The 12,031-nt window shown below is 39.2% G+C and overlaps 1 protein-coding gene across 1 annotated transcript; it reads left to right on the top strand.

The window, feature by feature from the left end:
• Positions 1–263: 263 nt before the first annotated feature.
• LOC149276419 (mRNA (2'-O-methyladenosine-N(6)-)-methyltransferase-like) lies at positions 264–10,584 on the top strand. The gene is made up of 15 exons (XM_089503683.1): positions 264–372; positions 446–570; positions 1,307–1,441; positions 1,529–1,632; positions 2,162–2,337; positions 4,522–4,669; positions 4,844–4,927; positions 5,399–5,498; positions 5,703–5,865; positions 6,365–6,540; positions 6,753–6,839; positions 6,930–7,114; positions 9,706–9,799; positions 9,880–10,055; positions 10,365–10,584. The coding sequence occupies exons 1-15, from the start codon at positions 264–266 to the stop codon at positions 10,582–10,584; spliced, it is 2,082 nt and encodes a 693-aa protein (XP_089359809.1).
• Positions 10,585–12,031: the final 1,447 nt, after the last annotated feature.

The raw sequence follows: 12,031 nt of genomic DNA, 5'->3' as shown, positions 1-12,031 counted from the left end.
TCTCCAAGTGAAGGAAAATGTCACTAGCCGACTCAGTTACATATCTTTAATATAAAGGTTTTCTATACACAGATTAAGGAACATTTATGTTGCGTGTGCATTTAAATACGCGCAAACACACCACAATTCTGTTTGGAAGAAATTTACTATATTCTATACATTAGCTACATTAATATAACATATACATTCAAGGAACACACCGCTTAATGTACAGGAGAGTGCAAATCCTTTTCTTCTTGTGTCCTCAGTGTGTTTCCACGGAGATGGCGTGTGATAATCATGGAAGTCCTGAGGAGGACACAGCTTTGGTCAGCTTGTGCCCAAGCACATCACATTCTCCTCAACTCCCTCGCCCCCTGTCGGATCTCCCAGGTAATATCTTGTCTTGGACAAGCGTAGGAGGAGTGATGCTGTTAGGTTGCTTACCTTTTTGCCTCTATCCTAGATGAACTCTTGCAAGCAGGATGGGAGAAGTGCTGGAGTAAGAGGGAAAGCCGTCCTTATTACTTCAATCGCTTTACAAATCAGTCTCTTTGGGAGATGCCAGTTCTTGGCCATCACGATGTAATTGTAAGTACCAATTATTCTGGACCAAAAATTGTTTATAATTAAGTAAATGGACATCTTACAAAACATGCTTTATATTTTATCCATCTGCATTGTATGTGTGATTGTACTCATTTTATTTTGATGTATGCATAAACATATTGTATAAATAAAGAAAGGGAAGGTCCCGTGGACAAATATTTTCTATAAACATTACAGTGCTATATACAGTATGTATGTTATAAAAGTATACTAGTTGCCATAGTTTTCAGTCATGTGATACTTTCGGTCAAACATCAAACTCAGTTGATTCTTATGGGAATAAGGAAGTCCTGGTCATTCAATTAAGTCATTTCCACTATAGACTTTCACGGGTCAGAGGATCCCTTTGGGTGGGTGACTGAGACATTGACACAGAAGATGTGATTTTAATCTAATACTAGTAATACAAAGGATAGGGCTTCATCTACAAAAATATATACATTTTTACACAGTTTCTTAACAATTGCAAGAAAGCTTGGAATGAAATGTCATGGCATTTTTCTGATTTTCTCTTTTAAATCAGTCTATACTTCATATTTAGCTCTTGTGATGCTTTGGTACAAGACAGCATTCATAGCACAGACTACTACTGTATAAAGTGATACTTATGCAGTACTCTGTATTGACATGGGTTGACAGGTGGTAATATAGTACTGCTGTGGGCTGTCAAAAGATCACATGGGGCACTAAGAAGCTGGCATTTTGTTTTCTTTGACAGTCAGATCCATTGGGTCTCAATGCGGCTCCAATTCCCTCAGACGGTGCAACACCAGAGACACCGAAGGATAACAGGCCTCAGAAAAGGAGGATATCTGAGGAGCTGCTGGCCTGTGATTCTGTTAAAAAGCTGAAAGTGAGTGAGCATTCTCCTCTGTTCATGATGACTCCTCTACTATTTGGAATCTATCCATTTGTATCCTTACCTTCTTTGTCTAATTAGGTGGAGTCCACTCCTGTGACCCCAGCAACAGTGCCAAGTTCCCCTGTCTTCCCAGGGGTGTCACTAGACGAAAAACAGCTTGCAGCCCTGATAAAGCCCACCGAGTGAGTGTGACACTTCAAAATCAATACTTTTTGAATCTGGTAATATTAGTGGTGTGATGTTCCATGAGTATGGAACAAGGCATTGAATTAGGTCAACTATTGAAAAGACATTTGATTAAATTAAACTGTTCTGAGAAAATCCCTGACCAAGTCAGCTAAAAACAGACGTAGGTTTTTCATAAAAAAACAATTTTCAATACATACAAATAAGTCCAGTTAACATGATTACCAAATTATTCCACCTTTCTTGACTTTTAACACCTATATGTTATCATGGCATACTTTCTATCATTACATAGAGAAAAGTAGGACTACAGTGCATATTTCTACCACAAAACTTGTGTTTAAAACACAGTAAGTTTAGCAACATAGAAAGTGTGTGGGAGGCCAGTATGTTCACAATGAGTAACATTTAACTTATTTAATACAATAAGCAAGGGGCAAAATGCATAGTTTTGTAGTAATAATTTTGTGATTATGCCACAGTATATACCTCTGAAAAAACAGCTGAGTCTCTTTCTTTCAACAGTGTATACTGGGATTTGGACATTCAGAGCAATGTAGTGGTGAAGCCTCCCCCCCCTTCACACTTGCTGCCTCCCCCATCACAAGCTTTGCCCCCACACCCTGAAGTGGAACTCCTAAGGTCACAACTTGTCCTGAAACTAAGGCAACATTACCGAGAGCTGTGCCAGCAGAGGGAGGGTATGTACAATGAACCTTCTGTGTGATTACACCAGATATATTGTGTGTACCACCAGAGTATACGCATGCAAGGTAACTGAAATGAGCCTGGGCGTTTTTCTATGCAACAGGGCGCTATGGGCAAGCAAAGAAGGTGAGGGGGCTGTCTAGCTTTATATGTTACTGTGTCTCAGGGTAATGGCTCTTTGTACTATACACAGTGGTGTCTATTTGGCAGCCCAGTGGGTCCCTTGTGTTTTAATAGCACCTTGTTAGCCTTAAACGCTGGAGTCCATTGCTCCACTGTTAAAGCCAAGTCAACCCCAGCCATAGTCTGTGACTCATTGTTAGCCCCTTAATGACAAAACCCGTACATATACGGGCTCAAAATGCATTGTTTTCAATGGGTTTAGGGACAGTCCATTGTCCTTAAGGGGCTGGGCAGTACAGTACTTGTACATAATTACTAAATTCTTGTATCATATTTTCATCTTGTAATGTTCTCAACCACCCTTTTAAAGCACTTAGACTTACTAAGTCTTTACTAATTATGGGGCACATTGCAATGTTTTTTCAGGGGGCTATTAAGACCCTCTGCCTGTGTTCCCATTTGTGGGAGTACTTTCCTGCCAGGAATAGGCTGCTTCCAGCAGCTGGAAATGGCAGGAATGCTGGAAAGCAGAGGGGCCATTTGATGTAAGTAGCTTTGTATCAACTCTTGTGAGTACCCATGATTTGGGCACTCGTTTAAGTGAGAAACAAGCAGCTTGTATTTGTACCCCAAAATTCAGAGCTCTTTGAAATTTTAAATGTGTATTTGTTTTACCATAATTTGTCTCTTTCTAACTGTACACACATAGGTCTACTTATCCTAAAAAAAAAATAATATATATATATAACCTATCTTTTGACACTATGTGAATATATAACCCATCATTTAGTCTTAACCCATTGGCGACAATTGGCATGCCAGACACGTCACGAAAATGACTTGCTTTCTTTGCTCAACTGGTGTTGCTGCAATGCCTTGACATTAAAGCATCCAGCAACACCAGAAATAATGCAGGGGCTATATTCCTTTCAATTATGACAGCGACTAAAAAAAAGTACTTACAACACAAAAAAGTCAGGGACTCCGTTTGATTGCTCCCAACAAGCTGCCCGCACCCATTCAGAAGTTCTCTCCAGACCCTCCTGAGCAGGTCAATGGAGAACAGCTCACTAATCACTATGTGAACAGTGAATTAAAATTAAGAAATATTAAAAAATGAAAATGTATTTAATTATTTAATTAAAAATATATAAAAATTAAATAAAATTCAAAATTGAAATCATAAGGGGAATCATTCAGTTCAAAGAAAATATGTCCAAAAAATGTAAAATTAAAAAATAAATATTTTTATGAGCAAATCTTAAAATTGGGCATCTTCCCAAAAAATTCTGGCATGAAAAGAGTTAAAATACCAGCATTTGAAATACCCGGAGTGTCTAGTTTTCAAAAATATATGATTTGATGGGCTAGATTGAATTGGGTGGTTTCAAAGATGTCACAAATAGGACATAGGTGCAAAATTAAAAAAAAAAATATGTGCACCTCCCACGTTACCTTTTTGCCCCCAAACAATCAAACAAACCTATGCGTGGGTGTACTATCCACGTGAGTATAACATTTCAAATGCGCTTTATTGTTCCTCTTGAGCGGCCATAAAAACAAAGAAAAGTGTCGTTATCTTACGCGTTTCGTCCTCATCTTTTCTTTGTTTCCTCATTTGAAATGTTATACTCGTTTGGATAGATCACTATCTGCTCATGCGGCCATTTCTTCTGAAGTTAATTGCGCAGCTCTCGAAGAAACCCCTCATCTGTACATGCTACTGTTATTTACATTCACCACATAACAGAGCAAGATGTACAATAGGGGCTATGTTCCTTCCTATGTTTTCCTACCATGTTTTACATATGCTTCATATGCCTAGAGAGCATATTTACCTAATTCATAAGTCTGTCTGCATTTTGGACCGTATGCTTTATGTACTTATATGCCTCAGTATGTTTGCCTGTTTGCTTATTTTAACTTGTGTAGAGGTTTTTACTTACAGTGTCTTTACAAAAAAAAAATCCTTTTTGCTTATTCAATAGTGCAATTGGAATGTTTGTAACAGAAAATTCTAAATTTTAGTAACTCTTTCCATTTTTTGCATGCAGGAATTGAACCACCCCGGGAGTCATTTAACCGCTGGTTGTTGGAGAGGAAAGTTTTGGATATGGGTCCTGACCCACTTCTGCCAAGTGACTGTGATCCAACAGTGTCTCCATCCATGTTTCAAGAAATAATGAATGATGTCCCAATGAGGTAATAATGATGCTCTTGTGCTCCCATTCCCTAGCTAGAAGAAAATGTGTCATCTGTGGGAGTTACTGTAGGGGTTTTCAACTATGTGTCTTATACTCGTTTGCATACATTACTTGTATGGTAAAGCAGTAGTGTATCTTAGTTTTTTGGAACGCTAACATTTTAAAATTTCAGGTTATCTCGTATTAAGCATCGCGAGGAAGCAAAACGTCTACTCTTTAAGTACGCAGAGGCAGCCAAGCGACTGATTGAATCCAGGTAAGTGCCCATACAACTAATTTGCAGACTTTGCTTTTTTATGTATGTAAATAGCTATTCCTATTTTGGAAAAGGAAACAAAAACAGTGACGCGTGCTCTGTGATATCCACATGTCATAGGTTAAAAATAACAACCTTTAAATATTGTAATGATGATGCAGTCAGGCTTTAAATGGTTGAATATGCATGAAAATGAAGAAATAAAAATACATAGTATAATGCTGCAAATATTGGTGCTGTTAACTCACATATTAGTGGAGGTCTACAGACTCTTATAAATGATAACGGTTATCCCATTATTGCCTTATAGTTCACTTGCAAAACCTAACAAATGAACACTTTCAGGCACTTTTTAATTTGTACTTGCTATAGTATATATGCGTGTATATTTTTGACTGTCCATCTACACATATTACCCCCTTCCACCTTGCCTATGTGAGTGAAGTAGCCAAAGTTTCTGTTCCTTTCTAGGAGTGCTTCTTCCGACAGTCGAAAACTGGTGAAGTGGAACGTAGAGGACACATTTAGCTGGCTCAGGAGAGACCATTTAGCAACCAAAGAAGACTATATGGTTTGTTAAATAAAGAAAAAAAAATCTCACCATATGTTTGCATTTATGTTGTTAGGCTGTCTTGCTCACTGTATTTTCCCCTCAGCCTAAAACCAGCAGTCTCAATATGTATCTCAAACCTAAAAAAATTTTTTGTTTTTTTAGCTATTTGAAGACACCAGTGACATGTCCAGTTAATTTTTACCAATGTGTTCTTGCCCCTAGGACCGCCTAGAACACCTGCGTAGGCAATGTGGCCCACACATGGCAGCTGTGGCAAGAGACTCAGTGGAAGGTATATGTAGTAAAATATATCGCATCTCCAGGGAATATGTAAAGAGAACCCGGGAGAAGCACCTGGCACTTCTGCGTGAGGCCAACATACCAGGTATGCAGTAGAAGAGTACAGTAGGGTTCTACTATATAAATATGCGAGGGAATGCTGTGTTGTTTTGCAGTTTGAAATAGTGGGTCATTGATTCCATGATAGAAGAAAAGACAAACTACAGAGTTACATGCCTATACCACCTTAACATTTTACATTTTTACATATAGTTCACTTGTACACTTATAAATCGTACTCCGAATTACACAGTTGCCTTCATTCTCATTCATTTATCTCTCTACATATTTGTACCCTTTATCAATGTTGCCTCCATCGCCTGTACGTATTGATATGTCTCTTACACCCATGATTTACACTTTTGAGAAATTGAGAACCACATGTGTATTTTCAAGTTGAGAAATACATTTATTTTCACATAACAATGTGCGATGCACTAACAGTGTGTATTGCTCTGCCAACATCAACATTAGGAAATTGTGTCTGTGCTGTACAAAAGTCCATTATGACTTGTGTTTTATAAGTGACACCTGCTGTATTATAGAGCCAGGTCCACCTGAAGCAGCCCCAGAGAAGCTGGTGTTTTGTCACCCTGTGAGGTTGTCAGTGCCGGCTCTACACCAGCAAGGAGGGGTAGATGTACATCTTGAAGGAAGCATGGTCTGTGTGCGATTTAAAGGGGAAACTGTGCGTGTAAACCAGAGCTACTTCAGTAAATTGGTAAGGAGCTCTCCCCTTCAGAGTGGAAGGGGATTATGGTCCTCACCTGTTCCCGTGCTCTTGTTATTAAGTCTGCTGCTGTCTACAGTTACCCCTCTTCTAGAATAAAATCGAAATTCTGTTGTATGCCCCAAAAATTTCTGAATGCATTAGCCCCTGTTGTGTTTTGATGACTCGCCATTCTACTTTATGACACCCAGCTACCACTGTAGTTTCAGCTCTATCGCTTCAGCTGCACAGATGATCCTGGATCAGAAAAGTTCCTGTCTCGAGTATGGTGTCTATTACGTAGATATCAGGTACGAAGAGAGAGATCTGGAAATATAAATATAGGTAGTATCATGTTTGTTATATTTACAATGTACCTTCTATGTGGTCTGTACACACAGGTGATGTTTGGCACAGCACAATATGAGGGATCTGGGCTGCAAGAAGCTCTGCCAGTCCATGTATTTCAGGCTCTTCACAGAATATTTGGGGTGACTTCTGAATGTTTCGCTTCCCCTCTCAACTGTTACTTTAAGCAGTACTGCTCTGCCTTCCCAGACACAGATGGATATTTTGGGTCCAGAGGGTAAGCAGACAACTACACTGCCTTTGTGGTAGAGAAATTGCTAGCAAATAATGGATTATAAATTCATAATTATACATTATATAAATCCATATTTTCACAAATTTTATATTTTGCAGTTCAGTACAGTAAATAAATGTATATTATGATTACAAGTTGCATACACATTATTAATCCACGATATGTGTATAGTGCAGTGGCCATATTACCGTATTTGCTCGATTATAAGACGACCCCCCAAAATCTAAATATTAATTTAGGAAAAAAACAAAAAGCCTGAATATAAGACTACCCTATAGGAAAAAAAGTTTTACTAGTAAATATTCATGTAAACAATTTTTTCATATTTAATAAAAGCTATGATTGAGAAAAATATATTTTTTTTTTATTTCCTTTTATTTGCCAACCTGCCCCCCCAGTTATGCACATCTGCCCCCAGGGTTGCCACTCTGCCCCCATAAATGCCTTATACCCCCTATTTGCCAGTCTGCCCCATGATGTGCCTTTTAACCCTCTATATGCCAGTCTGCCTCCAGAAATGTCTTATACCCTCCTATATGCCACTCTGCCCCATGATATGCCTTTTAACCCCCTATATGCCAGAGTGGCATATAGGGGGTTAAAAGGCATATCATGGGGCAGAGTGGCAAATAGGGGTTAAAAGGCATTTCTGGAGGTATATATATATATATATATATATATATATATATAACTGCTAACAGCAATCACACTCCTATCAAGCCAAGGCAGCCAGTACATGCTGGAACCTGGGGATGATAGTAGAGTGAGTACAGCCTCTCTATGCCATGCTACCACCACCACCACCCTTACACATCCATGCTATCACACACTCATTCACAAACATTTAAATACTCATTCATTCCATTTATCACACATACTTGCTCAAAAACCCTCCCCCACCCCCTTACCTGAACTGCAGATCTCTCACTCTAAGACTTATGCAGGGGCCCGGCTGTGCGAGCAACTTCTCTGGCCCCGCCCCCAGAGGAAGGAGGGGGGAGGCAGAGTTATGTGAGGACTGTGCTAGCTTCCTGTTCTCCTGCCGCTGGTAGAAGAGAAGCTGCTTGCGACCAAAGCACCGGTAAGCAGCCTGGCCCCAGCGGAGGTCTGATTAGAAGACGAATTAGAAGAATTTGCTCTGAAAAAAACCCCGTCTTATAATCGAGCAAATACGGTAACTTTCTGCTCTCAGGTAGTACTTGGTTGCGTTTGTAAGGGTTGAGAAGAAGAATGGTTGGTAACATCGGGATGAGAGACTAGTTGATAGTAACTTGCTAATTCTGTCACTCTTTGGCACATATCTCAGGTTCCATTAGATTAAAAACTAAATATTTCTAAAGCAAATTACACTGGATGACAAACAACAAGCTCTAGGGAGTTTAAAGCTATAATCTGCAAATGAGGCACTTCCTCTTTCACCGCTTGACGACAATGCATCCCCTTAACGACAATTGACGCGCATCTCATGGTGTTTAACGGGTTTAGAAAGATTGCTTTCTTATCCCAAACTGTGTTCCTGTAATGCAACCCACTAAAAAATAAACAAGCTCCCAAGAGGGTCTGTCCAGGTACTGCATTCAACCATGGAAGTCAGTGGAGCCCGGCCTACTAATCACAATGTAATTAGTAAAAATAACCAAAAAAAACAGTTATATAATTCTCCAGTGATGTCACCATCAGGGGAACCATCCAGTTCCAATAAAATGTAAAAAAAAAAGTTTATTTTTATGAGCAAATCCTAGAATTAGCGCTGTATCTTCACAAAAATCCTTGTATGGAAAGAGTACAAATACTGGCATTTGAAATGCCCATGGGGTGTCTAGATTAAAAAAAAAAAATGTATGATTTTTACGTGGCAAATCCAACAAACCTAAGCATGGGTGGTATCACTATACTCAGGAGATATTGCTTTATACATAACGCAGTGACATATACCAGGACCTGTAATTTCATACCTGGGGTATTTGTGTGAAGAATAAAACCCACAAGAAATATCACAAACATTGATAAAGGCTGGTGGTAGAATTAGTACATGGAAATAGTTAAAATACTAGCATTTTAAATATCTTGGGGCATCTAACGTTCAAACAAATATGGTTTGATGGGGTAAATTGAATTCAAATATGTCCCGAAACAGGGCATGGGGGCAGAATTAGGTTTTGAAGTAGCAAAATGGTATTTTTACTTATTGCCCTATAACTTGCAAAAAATAAAAAAAAGCATTCGGTATTTCTAAACTTAGGACAAATATTAGACTTTTCATTAGCTTTTGTAGATTAGTTAAAGAATTTTTAAAATAAAAATTTTCACCATTTTTTTTTTTTTTTTATAGTAAATGATATATAATATGATCAAAATAATGGTATTTAAAGAAAGCCCTTCTTGTCCTGAAAAAGATATAACCTTGTGTGAATAAAGAAACAGCTATCGCCAATGATATTGCAAGGGTAAACAAACAAACAGCTCTGTGCATAAGGGGTTAAACATATAAAGATTTTTGTTAAGACTAACAGCTGTGTTGTCTTATTTCTGTTTATCTTATTATGGAACTAGCTTTTCTTTCTGTCCCATAGACCGTGTCTGAGTTTCTTCCCAGTCAGCGGTTCCTTTGAGGCTAATCCTCCATTCTGCGAGGAATTGTTAGACGCCATGGTGACCCATTTCGAGGTGCGTTCATTCCCATATGATTGGCTGGAATTCGATGGCTGCCACAGTCTCTAACAAATGCCTCATCCAATTCTCTGTAGAACCTCCTGGAGAGTTCAGATCAACCACTGTCCTTCATCATCTTCATCCCAGAGGGGAGAGATCCTCCCATATCGGCACTCATCCGCATGGAGAATAGTCGATTCAAACGGCATCAGTTGGTTCTCAGTGCTTATCAGCACGAGTACCGCAGTGGAGCTCAGTATGTGTGCAAGAGGCAAGTATAATTGGCATTGTAAGAGGAAATTGCAAGGGGTTTTATTAAGACAAAGAAAGTATCTGTTGGGGTAGATTAAAGTCACAGTTAAGTTATTTCACTACACTTCTGCCTATCACATTACACCGATTCTCTGATAATTCCATTTCCTATTTGTATTTTACCTGTTCCTCTTTTCACATAGTATTGTCTGTAGCAAAAAAGCCTGCCCCATTCTACTAAAGTTTTTCATAACAATATTGTCTTAATACCTTTTTAAACTGTTTTGACTTAGTTTTAATACCCTCTTGATCTTTTGTGCCTCCCCAGAGACGAGCTTTATTATAAGGCCATGCACAATACCGCAGTACTCTTTCTTCAGAATGAACCAGGCTTCTTGAAATGGGCACCGACTCCTGAGCGTGTTCAAGAATTAACCGCAGCCTTCAAACATTCTGGTCGTTTATCCAATTGTTCTGGGGGGAGCGAAAAGGAGTCCACACGAGAGGAAGGCACCAGCAAGGATAGCATGACTAGAGATGCAGACTGAAAAAATGTCTTGTCATCTTAAGGCAGAGTCTGCCCAAATTCACAGGACAGAATGTTTCCCCAGTCTTATATGGCATAATGTTTGCAACCTTCATATTGTAGAGTAAATTGCAGATCTTCATTGGTCATATAGTACACTGGTCTAAGGTCCCCTTCTGTCCTGTATGGTAGAATATTTTTTTACCCAATGTTATTCATCGTGGGGAGAGGAGAAAATATACATAGGTCCACACCCGTGCCATGACTACTTGTAGGAACGTGTGTGCAAAATTGAAAGAAAGTGGAGATCCCCTTATTTATATTAAGTTTAGCGGATACAGTACATGTGTGTTAAGGTGTGAAAGTGGGTGCACTACACCTTTCTATGAAGTATGTGTAGGCACATCTCCCAAGAAGGAGAATGGTTGTGTAGCTTTCCTATGTATAATGGTCTTTGCATATCTGCTCTATGAAGTATATTTGGTGTTGTACATAAGAATCTGCATGTTTTCTCCACCTTCCCTCATTTGTATGTTTTCTGGTATTGTGATTGGTGCACGTTGTTTGTGCTAATTATTCCCTGTAATTAATTTAACGTCTAACCATTTTATTACTTTTATCAAACAGTAAAAGTCTATTTTTGATTTTAGTCTTAGTCTTTGAGTGAAGGAATGAAATATCACCATCTCTTGCTCTCTTCCTGATCATATAGACTGAGTCTATGAGCTTGACTAAACATATTTTTCTAAGAAAAGAAGAATTTATAAGCCCACTAAACACAAACATTTCTAGGTGAGTAATTTTCTGCAACTGCCTTTATGTTCCTTAAAGGAACATTCACTAAACCAATAGTTCACAGATGGATCAGACAAGATTCTGTACCACTATTACTAATCAACTCATTTATAGATGTATATACATACGATATACGATAAGTCACAACATTATGACCACCTACCTAATATTGTATAGGTCCCCCCTCTTGCTGCCAAAACAGCCCTGACCCGTCAAGGCATGGACTCCACAAGACCCCCGAGGGTGTCTTGGCACCAAGAAGTTAGCAGCAGGTGCTTTAAGTCCTGTGAGTTACAAGGAGCCTCCATGGATGCATCCTGGTGCCATGTGTTCTCCAGGTAAGCGACACACGCAGACCCGGCCATCCATGTGATGGAAAAGAAAACGTGATTCATCAGGCCAGGACACCTTCTTCCATTGCTCCATGGTCCAGTTCTTATGCTCACGTGCCCATTGTAGGTGCTTTCAGCAGCGGACAGGGGTCAGCATGGGCTCCCTGACTGGTCTGCAGCTACGCAGCCCCATACGCAACAATCAGAAGTAGTATTACCTTTTTCGGCAATTTGAACTAAAGTAGCTTGTCTGCTGGATTTGATCACACAGGCCAGCCTTTATACCACACGTGCAGTTATGAGCCTTGGTCGCCCATTACTCTTTCGCCAGTTCACCGCTTT

This window comes from Sceloporus occidentalis, unplaced genomic scaffold (genome assembly GCF_023333645.1).
Source record: "Sceloporus occidentalis isolate IW3139 unplaced genomic scaffold, rSceOcc1.0.p SCAF_240, whole genome shotgun sequence".
In the NCBI taxonomy this organism is placed as follows: domain Eukaryota; kingdom Metazoa; phylum Chordata; class Lepidosauria; order Squamata; family Phrynosomatidae; genus Sceloporus; species Sceloporus occidentalis.
The sequence above is the reverse complement of the archived record's forward strand: the minus strand, read 5'-3'. Positions and strand labels throughout refer to the sequence as shown.

Bases quoted from the DNA above. Each gene is read 5' to 3' on its own strand.
- LOC149276419 (XM_089503683.1), top strand. From the start codon at position 264: ATGGCGTGTGATAATCATGGAAGTCCTGAGGAGGACACAGCTTTGGTC. The intron at 6,541-6,752 runs GTAAGGAGCTCT...CTACCACTGTAG, and splicing joins AGAGCTACTTCAGTAAATTG to TTTCAGCTCTATCGCTTCAG. The intron at 10,056-10,364 runs GCAAGTATAATT...GTGCCTCCCCAG, and splicing joins GCTCAGTATGTGTGCAAGAG to AGACGAGCTTTATTATAAGG.